The sequence below is a fragment of the Musa acuminata genome, chromosome BXJ2-4 (genome assembly GCF_036884655.1).
Source record: "Musa acuminata AAA Group cultivar baxijiao chromosome BXJ2-4, Cavendish_Baxijiao_AAA, whole genome shotgun sequence".
Lineage (NCBI taxonomy): Eukaryota > Viridiplantae > Streptophyta > Magnoliopsida > Zingiberales > Musaceae > Musa > Musa acuminata.
In genome coordinates this window covers 5027501-5054610 of record NC_088341.1, presented here as the reverse complement: position 1 = coordinate 5054610, position 27110 = coordinate 5027501, and the positions used below count along the sequence as shown (strand labels likewise).

Below are 27110 nucleotides of genomic sequence, written 5' to 3'. Positions count from 1 at the left end.
GTTATTGTAGCACTGTAGTAGGTACTGTAGCACTGTAGCAGTGCTACAGTACTCGATACACCTGGGTGTACCGCTCGGTACACCTGGGTGTACCGCTCGGTATACCGTACCGTACCGGTACCGAGCCCAGGTCGAAATACCGGTACGGTACGGTATTACGAACCTTGATGGTAACAATTGTTGGTGTAAACAACTTTATGCCGTGGCCTCGGGGCCGACGCGGCTTGGTTGGGGGTCCGAATGACGGGGATCTTGCGCAGCGTCCCTCGAGATCTCCCGGTGGCCGATTACGGTGGTCCGATCGGGACGTTGCGTCAGGAGGAAAGCTTTGCCGCAGCGCCGGGAAGAGGCGACCCCGTTCTTGCACCTGCACACAAGTCGAGTCGGAAGCTCGGCCCGACCCCTCCGACGATCAAGTTAGTGGATGTGGAGGGGGTTTTAGGTGAAGAAGTGCTCTCTTTCCCCTCCCCCCCCCCCTTCTCTGATGAACGAGAGGGTATTTACAGGGAAGCTTACTGCTGTTTGATGTGCCCGCCTGCAGGAGGCAGGCTGATAACGTCTGACATGGACGCTAGCGTGGCGTGAAGAACCGCGCCTGGGTAGGCGTTAATGCGCCTCGACCGGTGTTCCGGTTCGGTTGACTGAGCGCAGTCGCGTCGATCGAGGCGTGAGGCGTCGACCGACGTCAGCCGAGTCTTATCATAATTACTATCCTCATCATATTCCCCCCCGGAAAGAAGCTATGCATCGGACGTTGTAACGAGAGTTCGAGGCATGACTTAAGCTTTCAGACGGGCTAGCCGCGAAGGCAAGGTCTCGGGAAAAATGACGCCGAGGAGCACGACGCAGGCGGGCTGGCCGCGCAGGTGTGTCTCGGGGCCAGGGGTCGAGGTGCCGAGGTGCACGATGCTGGCGGGCTAGCCGCGCATGTGTGTCTTGGGGAGCATGGAGCCGAGGAGCATGATGCAGGCGGGCTGACCGCGCAGGTGTGTCTCGGGGCATGGAGCTGAGGAGCACGACGCAGGCGGGCTGGCCGCACAGGTGTGTCTCGAGGCATGAAGCCGAGGAGCACGATGCAGGCCGCGCAGGTGTGGTCTCGGGCATCATGCGACCGAGTAGCACGACGCAGGCGGGCAGACCGCGCAGGCGTGGTCTCTCTGGCCTCATGCGACCGAGTAGCACGACGCAAGCGGGCAGACCGCGCAGGTCATGGGGCCGAGGAGCACGACGCAGGCGGGCTGGTCGCGCAGGTGTGTCTCGGGGAGCATGGAGCTGAGGAGCACGACGCAGGCGGGCTGGTCGCGCAGGTGTGTCTCGGGGCATGGAGCCGAGGAGCACGACGCAGGCGGGCTGGCCGCGCAGGTGTGTCTCGGGGCATGCGGCCGAGTAGCACGACGCAGACCGCGCAGGCGTGGTCTCTCTGGCCTCATGCGGCCGAGTAGCACGACGCAGGCGGGCAGATCGCGTAGGTCATGGGGCCGAGGAGCACGACGCAGGCGGGCTGGCCGCGTAGGTGTGGTGGACTCGGGTAGTCTACAGCCGAGGGATATGGCAAAGGCCAAAGGACACGACTCAGGCGGGCAGGCCGTCCTGAGGTGGGTTCGGGCAATCTGTGTCCGAGGGATCTGGCAAAGGCCGAAAGAGGTGACTCAGGCAGGCAGGCCGCGCTGAGGTGGACTCGGGCAGTCTACGGCCGAGCCGTGTAGATTCAGAAGGGTTTAAGCCGGGGCCAACCGCGAGCCGAGAGGGGGTCAGGTAGATACTGAACCTTTGCTCAGAAAAGACTGAGGTAGGGCTTGGATTTCTTTTCATGAGGACTACATCGGGTAGCCACCGTGGGTGCTTGGCCTCTCTCATGGAGCCCACGGTCGGAGGTCGTCCCTTCTCCTCACAGTCGCCCAGGCCTCCGCTGCGATGTACCGGTTAGCCCGTTGGAGCATATCTAGCACCGTAGTGGGAGGTCGTTCCGCGAGGGACCAGAGGAATCTGGAAGGTCGCAGGCCTATCATAAACGCATGCACTAACAGAGAGGGCTGAGCATCCGGCAAGCCCCGGATTTGCATGGCAAAGCTATCCACAAAATGTGAGAGGGGCTCATCCTCCCTTTGTTTGAGTCCGAGGAGCAGTGCCGCGGAGGGCTTTGGCCGTGCATAGGCTACGAAGTGGAGCTCGAAGTCCTTGGCGAGCTGGTGAAGGAAGCAATCGTTCCGGTCTCCAAGCCGCCATACCACGCATGGGCCGGCCCTCTCAGAGTGGTAGGAAACGCTCTGCACATCAGGGCATCAGAGGTTCCGTATAACACCATTTGGGCGCGAAAAGCAGCTACATGGTTCGCCGGGTCGGCGGAGCCATCGTAAGCGTCCAAAGAGGGGAGCTGGAAGTCTGGGGGGACTATCATGTCCCGTATCTCGGGCGTGAAGGGAGACCCTCGGTGTGCGTCCTCCCCGAGCTCTCCCTTGGACATGCGAACCTCTTTCTGCACCTCGTCGAGTCGCTGGCTGACGAAGTGCAACTGGGCCCGCAAGGAGTCCGAAGAGAGTGCCTCGGGTTCCGGGCGACCGCTCGGGTTTGCCATCACTGGATCCCCGAGTGGGGCCGGTCGGACCTGAGGCGAAGTGGGGGGCTCCGGAAGCGTCATGTGGGCCCGAACGGGCGCCTTGCGTTGTCGTAGTGGTTCGATCGCAGGCGGGCGCGCCGGATGAGAAATGAGCGGGATAATGGTTTGCACCATTTCCATCAAGGCTCAAACTTGAAGAGCGAGGTCCTGAAAGGCCTCGGGCGATATAGGCGACGGGCCGGCGGGGGCGCCATCGGGCGGCGATAAACCCGGGTCGTTGAACAACCGCAAGTAGCGCTCCGACGTTATGGCGAGGCGTTCGTCTCGGGGTTCTCCCGGGGTGCTGATCGGGCGCAACCCGACAGCTGCGGGTTCGTCAGAGTGGATCTGCTGATCGCCCAACATTCGGAGGCCCTCCTTCTAGCGCCAATCTGTTGGTGTAAACAACTTTATGTCGTGGCCTCGGGGCCGACGCAGCTTGGTTGGGGGTCCGAATGACGGGGATCTTGCGCGGCGTCCCTCGAGATCTCTCGGTGGCCGATTACAGTGGTCCGGTCGGGACGTCGCATCAGGAGGAAAGCTTTACCGCAGCGTCGGGAAGAGGCGACCCCGTTCTTGCACCTGCACACAGGTCGGGTCGGAAGCTCGGCCCGACCCCTCCGACGATCAAGTTAGTGGATGTGGAGGGGGTTTTAGGTGAAGAAGTGCTCTCTTTTTCCCCCCCTTCTCTGATGAACGAGAGGGTATTTATAGGGAAGCTTACTGCTGTTTGATGTGCCCGTCTGCAGGAGGCAGGCTGATAACGTCTGACATGGACGCTGGCGTGGCGTGAAGAACCGCGCCTGAGTAGGCGTTAATGCCCCATAATTGTGTTGCTTGCGTAGTGCATCTATTGTGTTGCTTGCGTAGTGCATCTATACATGGATTAATGCCCCATAATTGACTGCATGCAGTGAAACAAACGGGCATTTGGTGGAGGAATCATCCAAGATCAAAAACAAAAAAAGTGCTGCCATAATCGGTAGGTTCTCATACTTCCAGTTCGAGAAGACACCTAATTCACAATGTGCTCAAGGTGATCATGTCATTCGCATGACCTACTAATTGAAATCTGTGCCACACCAAAGTAATCTTTCATTGTTTGATTTCCTAATTTTTTAATCAGAATAAAAAATTAAAATGATATCGGAGCAGAATCTCTCATATATGAGGGAAAGTGAATGACTAATACAATGTTTTGAAGGCCTAACCCGCGATGTACAAAGTAATTAAGGCAAAAAAATGCATCTAATCACTGTTTAAAACATAATTTTCACTGTACATAATGATTTAAAGACCATCAACACCATGTGCCCTTTGTTAATGAGGTCTTCTGCTACATGATAAGTTCCTAAGTCCTCTGTTCATAGTCTCTCCCTCTTTTCTTCTCCCTTCTATCGACGATTGATTTAGACGACTCCTGTCTCATCAATGCCTGTTAAAGTTACTCAATTCTGATCCAATCTAAATCTATAGATTGGGTCTAAAATTGACATTCTAAACTTAAAATACAAGAAATAAGTTCATTATTATCTTCGAAATACCTCAAGAATAAAAATCAGAAATACGCAACGCGTATACTTTGAGATTCGCGAACCGCATCCTGATTGAATGCGAGAAAAGGCGAACTCGTTACCTAAATTTGTTTCACGAAACAAAAATCTAGAAACGCGATCTGTTTCCTGTTTTAAAAAGCACCAGCCGTTTCCTATCCCGGGAGGGGAAACGCACGAGATCCTCCGGCCTTACCATCGGGTCAAGCTTCGCCCTCATCTCATCCACCCCCTCCATGGGACGCTGTGGAGGAGACGAGGACGAAGACGTCCTCAAGCAACTCCTCGCCCCTATCTCCGACCTTGACCTTAACCCTGATCTATCTCTCTCCTCCTCGTCCTCCTACTCCGAAGGGTTGCTCTCCCCCATGAACTCCAACTTCTCGGCCCTCGGCTCCCCGGATCTCCTCCGGGCGATCCTGGAGCTACTGCCGCCGGGCGATCTGGCCCGATCGGCGTGCGTCTGCCGAATGTGGCGCGCCGTTGCATCAGATCGCGAGATGAAGGAGTGGGCCTTCCGGGAGCCCTGGAAGGTGCGCCGGGTCCTCGGCGAGCCGTCCTCCGTCGCCTTCTGGCGTCATCCCGGCCTCGACCGCTTCGCTATCTCCCACCGCCTCCGTCGCGGCGATACCGTCCCCGGCCTCGCCCTGAGGTACTCCGTCCAGGTATTGTCCTCCTTGGGCTCTTCTGTTATCCTCCTCTATAGGCGATCTGTGGTCCGTGGAAGATTGGGTTGTAATGGATTGATCTGTTATGATCTTCACCCCATAGAATTAGGAGGAAAGAAAAAAAGAGGAGTTTTTTGGGTTCGCGGATATTGTGAATGCAAACTGACATACCTCGTCTTGCCCTCTATTAATTGACACTTCACCCTATCAGCAGTTATGTTTAAACTTGAGATGCATGCTTCTTAAGCGACTCATCCACATGGAAATTTTAGATTCTTGTATCTTAAGCTTCGAGGTTGATGATCAAGCACAATCTTGGATGAGGTTGAAGCTCACAGAATTGTCATTGATATTGTAAAAGTGTCATTGGTTGCAACCAGCGATATCATTGTGGCTGGTTGATGCAAAGATGAACGGTTACATTTTGGTTTCTTTACTGAATGGTGTCTGCACTCCATGTTGGCCGACAGGTTGAGTTTGTTTAAGGTTAATTGTTTCCAAACTGGTGTTGTCTGAAGCATGTGTCTCAAAATTTAATTGGCTCTAGAAATGATCAAGTCTATTGAGAAGTGTAGGAAAGGAAACAAGTAAATGGTCATTATTTGTTCATTGTAATTGCCATCCATTGTGTGTAATAATAGAGGAATTTTGAGTTGCCTTTGTGTGTACCATACAGTCCCAACTCCTAAATCGCGTGAAAACTTGAAAGATATTTAATTTCGGAGTATTAAAAATAATAAAGCTTTCTTTAGGAAATAATCTGAAATTTTGATGTACTCCATCTGGAATTTTTTCCATATTGGAAATATTTGATTTTGGTTGTAATAAAGCTTGCTTTAATACGTAGTTATTCGTTCATCTGCTTGGTTTCTGGTGCACCTTCTGAGGATAGTTGCAATACAAGCATGACTAAGAACTTGTGCAGTTAGTAGATGGACTTCTTATACGACTAATCAACGTATTAAAGTTCATGAAATATGGGCATGCTAGTAATGTATCAGCATGACATGTGCCAATTGATAATGAGTTGATTGACACAAGTTCCTTTTTTGATATTATGTTGGTATATCTACTGGCACTTAAGTCCATCATGAGAAGTTATTTCTCAAGGTAGTACGAACGAGGATTTTGTAGGCCACACATAATATATCTAGTTGAAAACTGGATAATCTTTGGCCAAATGCACCATATAGGTAAATTTATTTGTATCATTTTTTTGTGAGATAAATGGTTTTGATGGAGCTTTTGTGAAGGTGTAACTAGGATTAGTAAAGGGTGATGATTCAATAACCAGCAGATGATGTCAGTTTCAAGTCTCATAAAAGACTCTTGGAAATTAGAAGTTTTATTTTTCTTTCTTTCTTTCTTTTTCTAAGAATTTCACTTACTTTTAAAGCAGCCATCAAGGCTGGATTTATACAGATGCTTCCAGGTTGAATGTGTTTTCTACGCCCAGTGACATAAGTTTCCGACTTGTGGTCATAGCCTTTTATGTCTGCTTAACTTTTCTGTCATGTAAATCAACGTTTGCTAATAGATTGAAGTTAGCAATGGTTTGGGGATTTGAACTGAATCGCAGCCGAATAAGAACTAGTACTCATACCTTGGATTGTGCCTTGGCAGGTTGGTTTCATGTTGCTGCAGGCTAACAAGTGCTCCATGTCATGTCTTTAAGAAAAGTTCTCTAAATGTTCCCTAGAGTGAGTCTGGTTGAGAACCTGTATTTTGCCATGTACCTGCTCTTTGTTACTTAGGTCATTGTCAAGGAGTTACCACACTGATGCAGGGCTGGTGTTTTGAGTTCTGACATAGCCTTTCTGCGGTATAAACATCTTCTCCACCAAAGGGAGAATATTTCATTTTTTTCCCTGCAGATGCAGTAAGAGATGATAAGAGGTTTCTGCTTTGTAAATGAAATAAACAGATTTCTGCTTTTAGGACTGACTACTTCCTACTCTTTGTATGCATAAATTTGCTGAAGGTTGATTGAATAAGCTTTTGTTTAGACATGTCATTTGTTAACTACGCATGTTTATAGCATCAGTTGCTGAAGACATGTTCCACAAGGATAAACCCAGACCTTCCAACTATCGAACTCGATGAGTCTTCTTCTTTCTATATTAATAGAATGGGTGGGTATGAATAATATTTTTGTTTTTCCAGTAAATACATAGATGCACAACTTTAAGTTGCACTAGACAAGTCTGCTGCTTTACATTTATGTTTCACGGTACAGCTAACTTGATCTAGGAGACATTTTTGTTTTGCTATTCTTCTTGTTTCCTTCCTATTCCTTGTTTACCATCGGTACTGCTGAAATTTGCTCTTATCTTCTGAAACTTTTTATGAATATTTTTGTAGCATGTTTGTATTATTCCTTTTGGTGTGGAGAAAAGATTTATCTTATTATCACGAATCTGGTCTATATGTAGGTTATGGACATCAGACGATTAAACAATATGATGAGTGACCATGGTATATACTCGAGGGAGAGACTGCTGATCCCCATTAGCAAACCAGAGCTTCTTCTTAACAGAACCTGCTACATTGAGTTGGATGAACATGCAAAAAGAGAAGTCGCGGTGCTGTATCTGGAAGGCGGTCCTGATGGAAAAGCTGGCTATCCAGCAAACAGGACAATTACCGAGAGAGGCAAAAGGAAAATTTTCAATTCCGTGAAGCGAAGCATGCAAGTAGATGATGGAACTGCAGAATACTACCTGTCTGTTTCGGATGGTGATCCGAGGGCTGCCATGCTGCAATTCACCGAGGATCTTAGGTGGGAACAGCAAAACAGAGATACATGAGTGCTGGAGTCAAGATGATGTGCTTCATTTATGGAGTTTGACTGTATCGGCTGAAATGTACCTACACAAACTTTACATCAAAAATTAATCACGAAACCGTATATATTCATCTGTGAAATGGTATAAATTAGTCACAGCTATGAGCTTGTAATAAACATTTGGAATTTAAGCTCTCCAGGGTTCTCCTGCAAATGAGATGCGTATCTGTATCATGTTTATTATCGAAGATGAGAGTGACGGAGTAAACCAAATATGAATTTAATCTTATTTTGTGTATCATGAGAAGAGGATTATATTGGTTCTTTATGAATGTTACAGTGGCTGATTGTTGATCTGAGGATGGTTAAATACTTCATTATTGGAGCATATATTTTATTAGCGGTTATTTAGTCCGCAAATGGAATTAAATCATTATGGCAGACGAATCACCCCTGAAATCCCATCTGTTGTTTCTCACAGACCTAAGACCCATCGTTGAGTTCTTGATGAGGTTCTTTGTTCCGTGTAGTCTTCTTACTCATAATTTTAGTGGCAAATCAAATTTTGGCAGCCAAATCACTCCAAGATGGTGACCTGTTGATATATAAATCAAAACTTCCAATCCGACTCATTAGTGCTAAGATGAGATCGAGAGTTCAAAGACCAATGACCTACGCAACATGTCACGTCAAGTTCAAACAATTCCGTCACTGATGTCCATCGATCTGTAGACATTTTACGAGTGGAGATAATGACAGCCAGAATCGATGTGTGGAATGCAACAGTTGGATGTACTATATCTATACATGTACACAGCCGACGCAAGGCTTGGAGGCATAAGACATGTACATCCAGTCAGCAACGCACGAGGAAGATTAGATTACTAATTGGAGCATTATTTGCAGGAGTACAGCTGACGACGAGTGATGGCGACGCTGCAGCAGCAGCAGCAGCAGCGCCGTGACTATGCCCCAATTATGGTGGTTGCTCTAATGGAATCCAATTCAGGCCTCGTTGTTGTTGTCGTCGTCACCCCGTGCTCTCCACCTGCCTCCACCTTTTCCTGCTCTCCCCAAATCTCCGGTATGAGTTGCCTCAACGCACAGATGTTATCCAACAAGTAGTCCGCTTCCTTCGTCTTCTCACGCTTTCCAACCTTCACATGTAAAACAAGAGATCGTGGCACACAAGCCTACGTAATGTTTGATAGGGAAAGGGAGACTGCAGGGATGCCATTTACCAAAGCGGTTCGAAGGCCAATTGCTTTGCCTGCTGCAATGTTCCTCTCGCTGTCATCTACGAACAGCTGCTCCACACAAAAGAACAACGATTTTAAACATTTAATAATAATAATAACACTTCATATTCTACGAGTTGGGAGTATGATTTCATGTTTACATTTATGATCAAAATCTCAATCAAATACTATAAAAAGAAAAGATCCCAAGTATATTCGTTAAAACTCTCTCGAATCTATTTGAATTATTGGTATATAGATTCGATTCTTTATCGAGCCCACAATTCTAAATTAAGATAAACATCGAGAGGTTTTATCGAATATGTCAGTGGTTATTATGTTTGTTCGTCCTTGGAGATATTGATGGAGGAGCATTTTTGCGTGCAGCAGTTTAATGAGTTGGTTTGGAGGCTTTGTTTGAGAAATTGTCTGCTCTCCTTACCGTGCGGTGGGGAGGAAAGCCAGCGAGCCGCACGGACGTCTCCATTGCCTTAGCAGAGGGCTTAAGGACCACCTCCGGAGTCTTCGAATCTTCTCTCTCGTCCCCAAAGAGGTGGGGGTTCATCGTCTCGAAGCAGATGATGCGGTGGAAGCACTCTTCCTCGATGCCTAACCTCTGCAGCGCCCGCTTCGCGTGCTGCCTATCCGAGTTCGTGAACAGCTGCGACATCACCCGGATGAAATCCATCAGACGATTAGTGTATGCTACGGAGCGGCTCGCGGAGTTCCAAGTCAAGCTCGAGAGCTTACGATCTTGGGCTGGGTGATGCTGCCGAGAAGCTCCCGCAGCTCCGCCTCAGGTTGGATCAGCTCGTACGGCAACCTCCCATGAACGAAGCTGAAACCATGAAAGAAAGATTGCCAAGAACAGAATCAGGTGTGTTCCCTGCTGCTCCGTTGTGTATCATCCGCAACAAGGAGATTGGAGTCGGAACAGACCTGTGGTACTCGTCGGGGTGCACGTCGTGACCGAGATCCTGCAACGATTCGAGCCAACGTCAACAGAAAGGGCAAGCAAAACGAAGTGTCAATGACGAGCAGAGAGGTGAAGGCCATACGAGGAGGCCTGCCAGCGAGCTGCCGTGGTTTCGGAAGTGCTCGACGCGGAGGGTGCAAGCTCGCTCCGCTGACACACCGCATTTGCCGGCAAGAAACTCTAAAGAACAAACCCCATCATCGATCAGCAATTTTGACGGAACACGCGGAACGAAGCACCTGATGATACAGACATATAGTACCTTCGATGTTCCTTTTGCAGGCTTGTCCGATGCCGATTGTGGGGGAGTACAAGGTGTCATCAAGATCTTTAGGAAACAATTCTGTAAGACGGACGTATGGATACAGAGTACAAAGAGCTCAAAATGGTGGAGTTTACCTAATAGAAGACAGTCGAATGGGGATCGAGAGCCACAAATCTCCATCTCGCGGGCTGCAGCAAGAGGAAAAGGAGGAGGAGGAGGAGGAAGAAGCAGAGGACGAGATGCGGCAAGGGGAAGCGTCGTATTTAAAGGCACCACAGGTGGTGGCGTGAGACACGACAAGAGGCGCGGATTAGGTCGGATCATTCCGTGTCGATTGCACGTGCGTTCAATACAGACGCACTGTCGTGACGGTAGTTGGCCTCGTCGAAACGTGTTGCACGCCGGAAACGTGACTCGACACCGCGTTCGACTATTTTATCGGTTCTTTTCCTAAAGAAAAGTGATTGTTTACGTTGTGACGGAGAAGCGATGCGTCAGCTTTAGATTCTTCTGAGCCTCCTCCTAATGCTCGGTGGGGGGAGCTTTGAGATAAAAAGGGTTGTGACAGAAAATGCATTGTATATATATATATTGTTGCCGAGGGAGAAAGAAAATTCAGAGTTTAATTAAATAATATATCATAAAATCGATATATGTTGTTTTTAATATTTATCATGTCTATTTATGAAGAAAAATTAAATTCTTCACACTAACTATAAGTGCACATTTTTACCTACACTCTAAAGAATTTACTTTTTACTTTATCTTTTGAGTATTAAAGTATTTCTTATTCATCAAAATCTAAAAATACCTATCATATTTATAAAAGAATCAAACTTTAATATTTAAGTTTTTTTTTCATCTCGTACTACTTAAAGGGTTACTAGATTGATGGAGATGACGAAGATAAAGCTACCTTTTGTCGTAGTTTGATTTGAATCAAAACCGAACCAACTCAACGATTTATCGGTTTGAAATAGAATTGAAACTAGCTCTCGATGATTTTGATTTTGATTTTTGAAAAATTAGAATGAATGATTTTGGTTCCCAACCAATCTTTTTTTTTAAATTGGTTAGGTATATAAAAAATAAGCTTATAACATAAATCTACCTTATGGTGTAGAGGTTGGATTTTTTGTTTTAAACCCAATAAACATGGGTTCCAATCTTTGTAACACATTAAATTGATTTAAAAATTTTATAATTGTATTTTTTTATATCAATAAAAACTGTTATTACACTCATTATAGTAATATAAATTATATCGTGTAAATTAGTCATATATTTATTGATTCTCTATCATTTATCTTTATGAATTAAGATAATTAATCCTTAAATCATAGATTAATTAGGACTTACTTAAAAAATAATTTTTACCAATCATTTGTATCCTTACTCCTAAAATAGATTCTTGATTTACTCTAATTAGTGATCATTTATCATGCCCCTATAAGATTAAGCTTTTGTCATAGATGTATATCTTGAAACGATACGAGTGAAACACCTTATTGCTTTACGCGAGAATATCCTAATTGAAAATATGTATGATATATGTCTGAAAATTTTATTTCTGATAAAATAAAAATTGATAATAATATGCTTATTAAAACATAAGTGAATCATAAATAGTTAGCAAATATACATGCAAGAGAATAGGGGTGGCACCGAGTTATGGCACGATATTTAGCTTACATGATAGAGCGTGCAACTATTTTTAGGAATACAATTATTTGTCAATCATTTATATGCTTCAAATCAGTAACACTGAATAATACAATTATTTCAACAATGGAACGATATGGAAAGAGAGAGAAAGAGAGAGTAAAATGGACGCTACCAGTTCCAATGTTGTCTCTGGAAGAAGGGGCGGTTCTGAGCTGCTTCGCCGTCTTCTTCTTCACGCTGCCCCCCTTGGAACTGAGAAACCGCTCCACGCAGGCATCGTTGCAGAACTTCTCCGCCACATTCCACACAAACAAAAGCAAAACGGAGACGATTTCAATTATCTGGACAAACAAGAAAGAGAAAGATAGGAAGAAAACAACAACGACACAGAACATAGGTCGAGTCAAAGCCATTGCCAAGCTTCACACGAGAGGAAAAGTTGCATTAGAATGCTCGCCATGAGAAAAAAAGTTAGAGGATGAGTTCTCGCACATGAAGCACCTGTAATGACAGTGGCACAAGTTCCATCGACAATCCCAAGGCTTGGGATTGAGCTCCTGCGTCGATGCCAGATTTCCCATGCCAGACAAGACAACAGAGGAACCCACTGCGTTTGGTTATTTTGCAGAGACTGGTGTGTCATACGTTCTAAACAATTAGATATCACGGACGTGAAAAGGGTTCATGACGTGGTGTGTCATCTCTCAGTAGAGAGTTGTAAGGCAACTCTCAGAGAGAGAGAGAGAGAGAGAGAGAGAGAGAGAGAGAGAGAATGGCCTTGAGAAAATGCATTGCTTCCAGATCTCATGAACAGGACAATCATCATCATCATCATCATCGTCATAGATTGCAAGATGGCACCACTTTTATCTATGATTGCCTCTGCCAGAGCTGTCATCAATGGGAATTGTTGCTCTTGGCAGATGAATCTGTCTCAATGCACCGAGTGCAGTTGGAATCCGATCCAATTTTTGTAGCAAAAAGGATCGCAGAGTCATGTAATCTGAATGAAATGAAAGCAAACTAGGAGCATGAGAAGAAGGTGAGGGGATTGCAGAGCTCTTGGACGAAGTTGATGCTATCCATGCTTGGTCTCTGCTGGCAGGAAATGGATTTGTCTTCTTTGGAGCGTAGATAGATCCATTAGAACAATCATATAACTCAGCACAAAAGAACACATGCATATATTTCAGGAAAAAAAGCTTACAGTCAATCTCCACATCGTTACAGAAAACAACCGAAGAATGTGGAAACTGACTAGTGTCCCAAAATTCACGTAGTATTATAATAATAATAATAATAATAATAATAATAATTGACGATTATTAATAAGCATTCCTACTGTTAGAGCACACATCACATGTGCCTAACAACATGGCAAAGATTGGGACCACGACTATCTTCTTCTTCATCTTTCTTTCCAAGTTATTAGTAGTTGCCGCCGGGCTGCATCATGGTCGGGTCTCTGCCGTCGGGAAGGACCCTGGGCACGATGCAGGCCTGGGCGCACATGGTGGCGCAGGGCACGTTGCCGACCTTGCCGTTGGCGCAGCGGTCGTAGCAGTCGGGGAAGCAAAAGCCGCTCGCGGAGGGGGCAGCCGACGCCACGAGGAGGGCGACGAGGAGGAAAGCAACCACAGCCGTCTTGGTGTCCGCCATTGCTGCTGCGTTAGGGGCTTGAGCTTGGTTGGTTGGGTATGGTGGAAGGTGTGGGTTGCTTCGGTTGCGAGGATGGATAGGGCTGCACGGCCGGGGCTCTTATAAGGTGGCGGAGGGAGGTGGCTACGCTTTCGGCATGGAGGAGTTGACGGAGTCGGGTGGTGTAGAACGGTCGATGCTATGGGAGCCGATGAATGCGTGGTTGCCCGCGCGGATCGCGTTCAAAGAAGCGGTGAGTTGAGAGCGCTGACTCGGGCTTCAGCAGCGACTCTCGATATAAACGAACATCAAAAAGGCGCCACGTTGACCAGCACGAAGATTGAGTTGAGGTTGGGCAACAGTGAGATGATTAGAGTGGCAAGTTGAGTAAATGTGATAAATCTTTTTTTTTTCAAAACACTTCAAATAATTTCAAAAGAAAAATAAAAATAGTAACTATAGTAGAATATTTTTCTGATTTATATATATTACAAAAAATCAACAACATATTGGACTGGCCAAAGGTCGGTTAAATAACTATGCCACCCATCTCTCCCAGTGTCGATGGCCTGCTCCCAGTCTCATCCACTCAACACGTTTAAATTGGTGAGTGAACCATTCAAATCAATATATGGCTACCAAATTAGTCATAACCAAAAAACCATAGCCTGGAATTCATTGGTTTGAAGCTCAAATATAATTTTTTGCAACAAGATGACTAGCTGTAAGTAAAAGATCATAACTGAGACAAGAAGCATCGAGTTCCAAGCCATTAACTTGCAATTTCTTGAACTTAAGTTGCAGCAGTAATCAATATGCTCATCATTACAAGAGGTCTATGAAATTTTACGAGCATGTTTCAGTTTACTTATTCACAAGTACCGGCTGGCCCATGGTAATTGTTTTGCGTCTTCTAAACGCAGTAGAGAGAAACCATCATCAAACTGCCGACTGAAGACCAATGATTCCTGGAGAGCAATATGTGCAAATTAGGTTTTTCATAGAGAAATAAAACCAAGTGCATATGCATGCAATGCAATAATGGGCGGATGTATCACCGCATCCGATTCTGGCGCCCGCGTTACCAGTGGATTTACTGAGTTGGTGACCTCCTGCAACTTGGAGAAATGCAAGTAAATATAACATTCATCACATGTCTGACATGTATTCTGCAATGGACAATCTGTAACTAGCAGATATGACTCAACTGCCATGTTTAATCTATAAATTACTATCATATCTTGCATATCAACCTGGTTAAAAGCCTATGATGGCTATTTTATGCAAGTATTAGACTAAGTGTGAAAGCCCCTCTATTACGAATATTGACACAAATTTCACTACCATTTAATCAATCAAAGTGGCACACAGCAAAGAGAAGAGAGTGATGAACATTAAAACTGTAATAACCGAAAAAAAGCATGCAAATGATAGAATGTATATACCAAATGGAATCTAACACACTTTGATGCAAGTGAAATTAGTCCATTTCTAAGTGCAGTTATAACTTATAAATCAGTCCATTTCTAGGTAGAGTTTGTGTTGATGTGAGATGTCTGATGTGCAACAAAAGCACTAAATTACCTGGGGACATTCTGTGGATCTAATTTACTTTGAGCATTCTAGTTCTAATTATTCTTCAAACTAGCTAAGGTCAAGAGGTATTTGTTCTTCAAATTATATGCAAGCAAAATCTAGTTTCACAATTTTTTGGATATCAGAAATTTTTATGTTAAACACAATTTCTATACCTCTGCCTAGGTCATCAGGATCAGCATGAACCACGACTGCCCTTCCCAAAATTGAATTTGGTCCGCATAAAGGAATCTTAAAAAAAAGGAAAAAAGATTAACCAACGAAATTTTCATTAAATTTCTGGAGACTGTCAAAATCAATATCCAAAAGTTATTGGTTGAGACAGCAAAACCTGTAGATCTTTCAAGTATACTTCAGCTACTCCTGCAACAACCATATTCCATGATGTCATCATAATACTGTATGGTAATACACAATATTTTTAGGCACTGACCATCTTGGTTGGCTACAATGTTTCCCAGGTCACCCGCATGACGTTCCTCATCACGTGGAGCCCCATGAGATTTATTCAGCGGATTAAAATGAGGTCCTGCATGACAACAAGGAGAAGTCATTTGCCACTAACACGATATCCAGAGATTTCTCCTTTACCCTGTATATACCAAATAACTACAATTGTTTTATTAGCATCATTGAAAATAGATAACCAAGACAAGGTTCTTCAGTTCACCTAATTATTAGTTTCCATTAAAATTTTCTCTTAACCTAATTATAAATTATCATCAAATTTCCAATAACCAAGGTTGCCTCCAATGAGTCAACCTATAACATCCCAAAGCACCACAATTCCCCTTCCATTTCTTAAGTCACCTAAATGGTACTTGGCACTTCCCCTTATTCACCACAAAGTACTTGAGTATTTTTTTTTTTGTTCACACCATATATTTTTTCCAATCATTTTTTCCAATCCATCTTCAAGCACCCTTTTCAGACTTCAAAGTCTTTGGACGGAAAAAAAATTCATGAGACTTCAACATTGACATTCTTTTCTAGGGTAATGCCAAATTTAGACTTTCGGAACTACCCACGTATGTATCGAGTCAAGTACTCAATGTATTAAGTGTTATGAATATGTCGTATGGTCATATGCTTTAAGGAGGCTGAAGTTTAAAGTTTCACCAAACTGACAGTGTTAAATTTATAATGCTCCCTCCTTTTACCTGATTATGATTTAGACCTGCCAGAATGTTAAACATTGATAGACAGAGGTATGTTTCAAAACTAATTCTTTAGGACAAGAACAATAGCACCAAACTATCAATAATAAGGAAATAGTCGTAGATGGAGTTGGACAAACAGAAAGGATTCACTAAACCAGACCAAACCTAGGCTCTATCATTCTGGTTACTGAGTATATGCCTTTGCTTTACTTGAAACTCATGACCTTTCTTTGTTATAATGAATTTAATCGCTTCTAATAGTGAAAGCTAATAGGGAAATTTGGCAGGGATAGTAGTAGCTAATTGTTTCTTGCTAAAAGACTTGCTTGTCAGACTTGAAGCAACTCAGCAGCTCCAGTGAAACAGGTCAGGTTAGGCCAAGTCTATAAAAACCTTGGGTAACTTCCTCAATACCAATTCATTTTGACAGAAATGTTTAACTTATGAATAGAAGTTCAGAAGATCTCATTAAAAGCATGAAAGGAAACACACAATAACTTGAAAAAAGAGTGTCTCCACGGAGTGGTACTTATTTGAGCTTGTATATAATTATCTATCTATTAACCACAAATCATCTCGCTTTTTTCATCAGGATTAAGCTAGTTAATCCATCACCAATAAGCATGATTGAACTTAACACATGGAGATTTTTTTGTATTTGGCTTTTATAGAAGGTTCCCTCTTCACAAGTTCTTCTGCTACAAACGATCAATTCGCAGCAACAAAAGAACAAAAAGAACAAGAAAATATTGAGGAGAAAGAGATTCGAGGGTTACCAGTGGAGTTGCAGCCGTTGGTGGTATCACCAAAAGAATGGATGTGGAAGCCATGGAGACCAGGCGCGAGTCCGCTGATCTTCCCCCTCACATGCGTGTACCCTGCAGGTACAAAACGACCACGAAAGAGGAGAGAATGAGGGAGGAGAGGAGACGGCAGCATGAGGATTCCAAGAAATCTATCCGAGCGTAGCAACCGCCGACCGGTGGACGTGTCGTGGATGAAGTGAAGAGAACCTCGGACGGCGTCGCCGCCGCTGATGATCGCCACGCCCTTCAGATTGCCTCCCGTTGCCATTCTTCGACCGCTCCGGCGCACTTCCCCTCCACCTATCCTTTTATTTTATTTTATTTGACACAGAAAAAAAAATAATAAAAGAAAAAGACACGCATACACTCGAACAGCCAACCCTCATCCCGATATCAAACAAACGCAGCCAAACCAAACCGGGTTGAAGGTTCGGAGCCACATAACGTCTCACCCAAACTCAAAGCTCGACCCGACCCAATAAGATTGCATATAATAAAACCCATCGCCCACAGGAACTAGATATGGTTCAAAAGTTTCCGGATCTTTTATCTTTCTTAACAGCATTCGATATCAGATAAAAGTATAAACATATACGGATCTTAAATTAATTAAGTATAAATATATAACATTATTAAAATTCATAAACCCAATCATAGCAAAGATTGGGTTTATAAGTACTTGACAAGCCCGGCAGATGATACCAAAGATTCCCACTGAAATCGGACCTTGGAATACATTTATTTGAGAGAAATCGCCAACGACATCCAACTTAACTACGACTAATTCTTAGAGCTACGACATGAACACGTACGTACTCCTTCATAAATCATGTTTACATAATTACTTAACTGCCATCCGCATACGAAATGGCATACGCTTTTAATCTTGAACCGTTTTGGGGGCTCCGACTAGGAATCGAGGAAGGAGAAATCGTCACCGTCGAACTGGTGCTCACTGAGCGGCAGATCATCGAGGCCGATCGCATCCTCGCCGAGTTCGCCCACCAAAAAGGGCTCCTCGTCGAGCCCAAACTCCATTTCCGGCATCGAGAGCTCCTCCAACAATTCCGCGGCGGGTCTCCCCTTGGGCTTGGCGGCCAAGGAGATGTCGAGGACGGAGGATGGGGAGGGTGGTACCCCGGCGGGTGCCGACATGCAGGAGGACGAGACAGACCCTGCACTGTCATTGGAAGGCCCGCGGCGATGGTGGAGCAGGCTGCGCTTCTCCTCCTCGATACGCCTCGCGGCCGCCCGGTACACCTCGGCCGCTGCCTCGGCGGTAGCGTAGGTTCCGAGCCAGAGGCGGACGCCGCGGATGGGGTCTCTGATCTCCGCCGCCCACTTCCCCCACCGCCTCTGACGGACACCCTTATACCTCCCCGAAGCGACTGAGGACGACGACGTTAGCGATTTCGGCGCCCTATGCTGTGATACCCTTTCGATCTCTAGGGTTTTAGCTGCAGGGGACAAAGGAATCTCGTACAGTACTCGCTTCCTCCTCTTCGATTCGGTCCCAAACTTGTCCTCCTCGTCTTCGCTGCAGGAGGTGTCCGTGGCGTCCGGGTCGGCAAAAAAGATGCGAACCTTTCTAGCGGCCTTCCCCGACCCGATCAGGCCGTTCAAATGCTTCCTGGAATTGGGCCGGAAAGATGACAATCCTTGCGATTTCTTCATCCGATCGGAATCGGACGAGTCCAACCGATCCAATCTCTTCGTTTTCCTCTTCCTCCTCGTCCTGCCTTCGCACAGAGCAAACATCCTTCACCTTTCTTCTTTGCAACAGAACTACAACCAGCGTCAATTCGAGACTCTGAACGCGAGGAATACGGCACCTTGAAAGAAACTCCTGCTGTTATGTGAGGGCGAGGATGGAACACCGATCTATGTGCAGGAAACCGAAATACTTCACTCCGAAACCAAAACCAGCCCTGCAAGATCAAAGCATTCGGGTGAACATCTCAATACCATCAACACAACAAAACTGGTGAGTTTAAGAGACTGCTTTTCACGTAGATCTATACCAGATGTGCATGAAGCGCATGGAGACCAGGCACAGAAGCCTCTGTTTCATGCACACTGCCGAAGAAGAAGAAGGACGGCCAAACCTCTCGAGAACTGGTTGTCCTTCGTTTGCGGATAACAGGAAGCGGAAGAAGACCAATAGGGGTACGGCAACCGCCCACATAAATCCCCTTCTATCTGCTCTTGCTATCCTACTCTGCTTTGTTCACCGGAGCGTCCACAAGAGGAAGCAAGAGAAGGAAGACCCAACAGGACGACGGTCTTGTAGCAGTGGTCGAAAGAATAGAAAACGGACCTCCTTTTTATTCTCCTCTGCACCGTCTCGGAAGTGGTCGAGGGAGTGCGTTATAGGCACGACACGAAGCACGACGGCAAATGTTAAAGCTTTGTCGTACTCGTTACTGTGCTACTCGCTGAGATACATTCCTTCCGAGTATATTTGGGTCCCAGAAGGGAGGTGTTATGTCAGGTGTTCCATGGGAGTAAACGATGAACACGTATAGATAATAACATTGATGGATGCTATGGTTCGTAGAGGCACGATAGCATGGGGGTGGCATGATGGTGATAAGATTAGGTAAGAAGGTTGATGACATTACGGCGATGATCCGAGAGAGGATCGCGGCCGTCCGTGAGATGCTTGGAAACCAAGTTACGGTGACATCATATAATTTGAATGAGTAGATTTCGTGATTGAGAAGTTAAAAGAATTATATTACCATGGTTTACGGAAACGTTGTTGGTAAATTAAATGAGTAATCCACGGATTTCATGTCAATTTTTAATATTCTTATATTTAATTATTTTTATCATATTATTTTTTAAAGATAAAAAATATTATATCAATTAAAAAAAAAGGATATCATAATTGTTAGTATCCTTTAAATTTAATTCTCATGAAATTTGAGAATTGAATTTAAATTTATGGATTTATGGCATGATGGAGGATAGCTGAAACGAGACCTATTCTAAATTAATATAATATTTTTAACTTTGAAAAAAATATGACAATATAATTAAACAAAAGAATATTAAAAATTGGTATGAAACCGCATTATCCTAATCATATCCTATCGAATTGGTAATATATTTGATCAGAATTAACCCTTTCAAATTGTGTAATCACACACTACTTCAAGCATCTCATGAACCTAATTTTGTCACATTCAAACCTTTAGATGTGGCTTGAAAAACAAAAAAGAATATACTTAAATCTCATTTTATTTGAATCCGAACTTATCAAAGATCTAAAAACTTTAAACCCAAATTGGTTCGATGCATACTTCACTCCCCAATTCCCAGGTTTTGGATCAGTCTCCTACAACCTTCCTCCAGCACAAGTTTCATGAGCTACCAACCACACCACACTTTTCCCATGTAATTACGGGGTTTTAGTTCCATCGCAAGACGCCATGGACAGGACAGCCAATTGTAAATAGAATTTCCAAAAAGAAAAGCAAATAATATAATTCATGATAATTCCTAAGTCGAAACTTAGTTAACTAAGGAACCATATCCGTTGAATCATTTATTCTAACTAGTCGTAGGACCCTAAATAATAATTATATATGAATGGTAATACAAAAAAGTATATATATATATATATATATATAGTTTCGTTCATGTCATCAACGACATGACATCCATCCACGCATGCATCGACGACACCAACCCATGTTTTTATCAGGCCGTTCGATTCTTTTCCTATTTGACCGAGAAATAACTAATTGGGGGAGAAGGTTTGGGGGCCACGGAACTGAAGCAGGTGGGGTGGGCCCCGAGTCTCGTTTCCCGCAGTGGTGAAGAGAAAGCGCGCGAAGCTGCGTTGCTCGCTCCCGCCAAAACTGTGGCAGCGCAATCCGGGAGCGGTTGGTTCTGACGTAGGCTCATAAGTCATTTCATTTCCTTCTCTATAAGTGCTTCGAAAAGCAAGACAGATTTTAATGGCATAACAGCTACCGATTTTGTGGACTCAAATCACATCCAATTCATGTATTTATTTTCTATATATATACATTTCAATTATAATTAAGATTTAATTTAAGTAGGTTGGATAGACCCGTGAATCCAAAATAATTCGAACTGGTACAGGGCAAGTCAAGCCATGACCGGACACGATTGCATGGGCCTATCAGATGATGTGGTCCATCTCAGACCATCCAATAAGCCCACGTATTGCGTACGTGCTGCTGCACGTCGCAGGGGTCATGACATCATGCACTGATGTAAAACAGGAAAGAGATGCATAAATATCGCGTATAATGCACCTTAAATTAATATAAAAAAGCAGGTTTGAGAGAATGATAACTACATATTTCGAGTGAGAGAGGTCTCGTTTCAGTGATGGGGCAGTGGAATGATAATTACAAGCATTTGAGAGAGAGACTGAGATCCAAATTCCTCTCTTCTTCTCCTACTCCTTCCTTTTCCTTCTCAGTTCCTGTCTTCTGTTCCCAAGGATCCGATGCCCCCGCCACCGAGCTCTCAACTTCCCTGCCATGGCGGAAGTCCTCCATCACGAACCTCGGCTTCCAAAGCGGCACCACCTCCCTCTTCAGCCTCCTGGTCGCAGTTGTCCTCGACAGATCATCTCTCGCTGCTCTGATGTTTGCAAGCACAGCGTAGAACTTCCCCATCTCTTCCTCTTGATCATCTCCCTCACTCGCTGCGATCTGCGTCGGCCGTGGCCTTTTCTCTCTCACGCACCCCTCCATTTCGTCGCTGAAGAAGAGGATGAAGGAAAGAAAGTGACGAAGGACGTGAAATATGATGTCGAGAGATGGAGACGTCTCTCTCTCTCTCTAACACTTTTGGAACTCCGTAACGAGGATGACTACTGCGGTAGTCGTCCACGGACGGAAAGGTGGCGGCTGTAGTTTGCTACCCTATGGAATTCCATAAGGTAGAGGATTACTTTATTCGGATCGATATGATTTCTCTCATGCTTTTGCTTTTTCTCATTTGGCAAATTACAGGAAAACGTCGGCTTGCCTTTTCCAATGCATTATAGTAAGTATTAGACCATTTATAATGATAAATATTAGGGTTAGATAGACTATTTATAGTGGCCGGTCTCATTTGTGATCAATATTATTTAGATATAAAATACATAGAATAAGATTTTAAAGATAGAAAGTTCAATGAGGTTTTGAACTTTCAACTTATCTTATACACCATCGTAATATCATAATAGAGTCTATTATTATTAATTTTATCTATCTTAAATAATTTAGATCATGTGATTTAGGTCATCAAATTAATACATCATTTATGTTGTCGAATCAAATCATGATTAATAATATTATAATAAACCTAGTATTGGATATGGAATACGACTCATCATTTACGATAATTTTATACCTATTAATGTATCATCATTTATAATCTAAATAATCATAATCTCTATTTTTTAATCCATTGTAACACCCCGATCTGCGCCGCATCATAAGAATATAAAGATTCGATAAATAAATAAGTTAATTATTTCATCAAGTCAGATTTGACGATCACTTGTTATTCTATCAACATAATGTATAAAGATTTGACATGTAAATGAGTCAATTATTTCATGACGACAATCACTCATTATTATCAAAAAAACAAAAAGAAAAGGGTTTAAGATAGAAGAGATTGAAATGAGGTTGGAGACGAAGTAACACATGGACATTAGATTGGCAAGGCTAGCTAAGTAGAGTTTCAAGATTCGAAGTTATCACCACATGTGTCCATCCTAATTATCACCATCGTTAGCCTATCAATCGAAGAGGCGTTTTAATTAGAGTCTCCATTTCATACTACTAGCAATTAAACAACTCTCTTGTTGTAGCGTCGCTTTATTAAAGGTATAGCGGCTAATTAATCCCAAGTGGCTAATAACTATATTAAAGTTGTCATTTTCTTGAATTGGGACTAATCCCGTCCCAATTTGGTTATAGAGAAAGGGAGAGGTGTAGTAGTATCAATCATCTACTCTAAAGGATTAATTGAATCCATTATTTGCTATTGTGAACCTAAAAACACGATAGTGTCATGAAATACTATATATTATATGAAAATTTTTTAATGTCATGATTGTAATCAAATAATAATAAATCAGATTTACGATACGTACATTTTAATATTATTCAGAAAAATCTTTATTTGATTTATCATAATATCGGATTCAAAAATTGTAATGATGTCGATCTATAAGGAGAACAGATTCTATCTATATATAGATGAGAGTAAAGGGTCTAGAATAAGTAATTAGGAGAATTTCTCCCATCAAGATTTTCTTTTAAAAATTTTTACTATAATTGAATTTACTTTTTATTGATTGATAATCATTATCAGAATCCAATCATATCTATAATATACCTAATTAAATATGATCCATAATCTAATAAGCTATCCATATATTAATTTAAAGGTATAAATATAATAGATTGATCTTTTGACTATCGAAAATAATTCAGGTCAACTGAATAACAGTATTTACGCTACTTAAATTTTTATAAGCTAATCTAAGTCTTTGTCGACTTCTAATATATGATTAATACTAAGTTCGTCAGATATCAATTATTACGATAATGGATGTGTTTATTTTATTAAGTCTGGACCACTAATCTATAGTTGTTAAGTCTATGATAATAATAATATACACGTGATACCCATCTAAATTTTTATCCATATCAAACTTAACCGAGGTATTAAAGGAAAGATTGAACTTTCTCTCTAAGAAAAATTAGCACTTGGTTTCAGAAAAGAGAAATCCAAGTGCAGGATTCATGGACATCAGATTCTTCATATTCTTCATGTGGCACGCATCACAACTTGCTGTAACCAGAAATGATGACTTTTATAGGAGCCATCTCTCAACGAAGCTGGCTAGTGAAGACCATGTTCAATTCACATTTGGGTGGCCGTGAAAACCTACCAACCTGCTTGAAGAACAAAAAAACACAACTTCTCTCAGAGATGAGGAAGACAAACTGTCATGTTTCCATGTTTAATATCTTCCATGCATGCATCACAAGTTGTTCTAAACCAATTCTGCATGTTACAAAAATTGACCTTTTTTTAGCAGGTATTATTTGTTCCTGTAGATCTTACATATTTACCTTATGTTTGACATCAAGTGAATAAGGGATTAAAAAATAAGAATTACGTCAGGTGTACAGAACGTGTATCAACTTCGTTTGGTCTAAACCCGTCAAGACCCGACTAACATAATCTAAATTAAATATTAGCATAATGCATGTGAGACGTAACTTAATGGTGACTTCACGTAGTCCTTTCCTACTTGAGCTCTCTTACCATACTTAAATACTAGATCGATTTTGATATCAAATGTTATGACCCGGGTTTGATGGGTTAAATGACCCATCAACTTTGTTTGGTTTAAACCACTGACAAAATGGTTAAACTAAAATTAATAATAATACACTCATCATATCCTTCTAAGTTAATTTTAATTTTGTTCGTATGATTAATTAGTGGTGTTACACGCAACAAGCGTATGATTAATTTTATTTATTTTTTTAAGTATCGTCAAAAGTTAATTCATGAGATGGATATATGTATCACCATTCCTGTCCCTATTGTGCAAGAGGATGGAGGAGGCTACTTCCATGTGTATAGAAGCTTTGGCCTGAATAGGATCCACTTTGTACACTTCGAAGAAAGAAGAGATCAAAGTTTCTACTTCTGTTTACATCTTGTCTCTTGTTTCTTTATTTGTCCTGAGATGATATTTGCAGAATCCTTTGGGCTCTTCATGAAAACCCAGTTGAGTAGGAAATCAAATTACAGAAACAATTCAGTAAAATGAATAGATATTCTTATTGATACTAATATAACATCAGACCCACAGAATGATGATGTGGTTTGGGTTTCCACTCATCAATTTTACTATTGTTATTGTATAGTTTATTCTTACAATTAATTGGCTATTAACATTTTTGTATTTCTTAAAGAAAAAGAAGATACAAGAAGCATTAAACTTGATGAAGTCATGTTTTGATAAAAGAATTAATATTTTATACGAGATATTGGCTTTATCTCATAAGTCAAAATGTCACAATATCTTTAAATTCGAATCTACATAGTTCATACACATAAATCATCCACACCATCCGTGAAATGAAGAGGCTCATAGTCCCACTTGAGACCAGATGCAATACCACTAAAAACAGTGGACAGGAGCTCCAAAAACTCCAGTATCATTGATGTAGCTTATTTCAATTCGTGCATATGAGATTGAGATATATCCCATTTTAACTCGCTCACACATCTCTCGTTATTTCAGATGGCATTCATTCGAAATAGTCTTCCTTGATGATTAAATGATTCAACCAATCCAATCCTTCATTTCGCTTAGATGATATCCAAATCAATTCCAAGGTGCATTGATAATATCTTCTCGACTCAATCCAAGTGTTATATATATATATAATTGATCTGTTGGAGTTCTTTTTAACATATTAAATATGGATCAAACAATTATTTTATAGAATCAAATCCATCATCTTGATTCAAAAATATACTTTATAGATCCAAAATAATGGATTAAAAATATTTCCATAAAACTTATTTAATCTACTATAATATGCATAAAATCCTACAACAATTGATAAACATATTAACACGGAAGCGTACCTGATGAATCTATTAGAATATTTTCTGAATAAATCAGTGATTTAGTCTTCCAATTGTAGAGTACCTTTTGAACTTTAGATTTCTCTTTGGGTGAAGAGAAACTTTATTTGATACTGCAATCGGGGACCATAACCTTATTTATAGTCATAACTGATGAATCTACAATTATGATTGTATTCATAATTGATGAATCTGCAATTATGCCTCAAGAGTTTCATATTCTTAACTTATCTCGTCATTAAGTTAGGAACATGATGGTATCCACATAATTAATTTTCATAACAATTATGTTCCTTAGTCAAATAATTTTATTTTAATTAGATCACTTTAATTTTGACTAATTAAAATAATAACTTAATATATTTAATTATACATGTGTGACTCTTAAAATTCTAACATGACTTGGTCTTGCAAGTTTAATTATCCACCACCAACATGGAATTGAGTTAATGGAGGATAAGGTTATCCCCCAAACATGACTTGGTCTTGCAAGTTGCCCTACCTTTTCTCTCAAAAAGTCTCCTGCACCCAGAAATGGCTTCACAACAGCTGAGTCGCATTCCAAATACTGATGGCCAAACATCAACCTCATGTTTCATGATTGGCTGCTTGGAATACAAAAGTGTTGGAATTCTATCTTGTATGTCAGAGAGATCCACAGCATTTATAGTCCCCAGCTTCTGTAAGCATGAAAGGCAGGGTTTTCTAATCCTGAGAGAGAGAGGACATCTTCGTGCAGAACCTTTGGCTTGAACCGTTCTTGCAGCTTATCCCTGCCACATCCAACTCCTTCAGGAAACCTATGCCCCACTGGTGCCAGGGAGTCTCCCAACTCTTTTGTTGGCTTTTGGCCTCCATTTTTCTCTCTCTTCCCAATTCCATGCACTGTCTTTGAGCAAAACCTACAAACACCAGCTGTTTTAGCTCTCCATCCATATCTTTCAAGCTAGGAAAGGACTCCACGTTCTTCCAAAATAGCCAGAAAGCTCAAAAGGTCAGTGAGGATCCATTTTACTGAATTGTTTCTTTCAGTAATTTGATTTCCTCCTCGACTGCGTTTTCCATGAAGAGACCAAAGGATTCTGCAAATATCATCTCAGGACAAATAAAGAAACAAGAGACAAGATGTAAACAGAAGTAGAAACTTTGATCTCTTCTTTCTTCGAAGTGTACAAAGTGGATCCTATTCAGGCCAAAGCTTCTATACACATGGAAGTAGCTAACCTCTACCATCTGAAATACCACCCAAAGAAGGAAAAAGGAAAACAATAAATTATAAGCCTCCTCCATCCTCTTGCACAATAGGGACAGGAAAACCAAGAAAACAGGGGGAGCTCAAAGGACTCACATCTCTGCTTTGTTCACATCCAGCACTGCTTGGCTTGGCTTGGCTTGGCTTATGGTGCCGCCGGCAGAGCCAGGCCGAGGTCGGCCGTGCACTCACCCATATCCGTGGCGCTGAGGTCGCACCGCCCGTCCACCCCAGACCGCGGGCGTCGAGCCGGT

The 27110-nt window shown here is 42.6% G+C and overlaps 5 protein-coding genes across 5 annotated transcripts in view; 1 reads left to right on the top strand and 4 right to left on the bottom strand.

The window, feature by feature from the left end:
• The first annotated feature begins 4314 nt into the window (after positions 1-4314).
• On the top strand, positions 4315-7903 carry LOC135609637 (F-box protein At1g55000-like). Its single transcript, XM_065103088.1, has 2 exons — positions 4315-4814; positions 7250-7903. The coding sequence occupies exons 1-2, from the start codon at positions 4386-4388 to the stop codon at positions 7622-7624; spliced, it is 804 nt and encodes a 267-aa protein (XP_064959160.1). The 5' UTR covers positions 4315-4385; the 3' UTR covers positions 7625-7903.
• Positions 7904-8373: 470 nt separating this feature from the next.
• LOC135609635 (uncharacterized) lies at positions 8374-10359 on the bottom strand. The gene is made up of 8 exons (XM_065103087.1): positions 10216-10359; positions 10079-10144; positions 9899-9996; positions 9780-9817; positions 9591-9678; positions 9283-9501; positions 8844-8909; positions 8374-8759 (listed from the first exon to the last, which is right to left on the bottom strand). Exons 1-8 carry the CDS (start codon positions 10259-10261, stop codon positions 8568-8570), a joined length of 813 nt encoding a protein of 270 aa, XP_064959159.1. The 5' UTR covers positions 10262-10359; the 3' UTR covers positions 8374-8567.
• Positions 10360-14141: 3782 nt separating this feature from the next.
• On the bottom strand, positions 14142-17288 carry LOC103980801 (superoxide dismutase [Cu-Zn] 2). The gene is made up of 7 exons (XM_009397306.3): positions 17121-17288; positions 16917-17018; positions 15414-15509; positions 15312-15343; positions 15136-15211; positions 14443-14496; positions 14142-14352 (listed from the first exon to the last, which is right to left on the bottom strand). The coding sequence occupies exons 1-7, from the start codon at positions 17212-17214 to the stop codon at positions 14324-14326; spliced, it is 483 nt and encodes a 160-aa protein (XP_009395581.2). The 5' UTR covers positions 17215-17288; the 3' UTR covers positions 14142-14323.
• A 267-nt stretch (positions 17289-17555) lies between these two features.
• Positions 17556-19231, bottom strand: LOC135608929 (ethylene-responsive transcription factor ERF014-like). The gene is made up of 2 exons (XM_065101992.1): positions 18968-19231; positions 17556-18874 (listed from the first exon to the last, which is right to left on the bottom strand). Exon 2 carries the CDS (start codon positions 18702-18704, stop codon positions 17856-17858), a length of 849 nt encoding a protein of 282 aa, XP_064958064.1. The 5' UTR covers positions 18705-18874; positions 18968-19231; the 3' UTR covers positions 17556-17855.
• Positions 19232-26732: 7501 nt separating this feature from the next.
• Positions 26733-27110, bottom strand: part of LOC103980799 (LOB domain-containing protein 41) — a 1384-nt gene continuing 1006 nt past the window's right edge. Inside the window, exon 2 of the mRNA XM_009397302.3 lies at positions 26733-27110. This exon is cut by the window's right edge and continues 559 nt beyond it. Coding sequence (XP_009395577.1) covers positions 27002-27110 — 109 coding nt within the window. The 3' untranslated portion in view covers positions 26733-27001.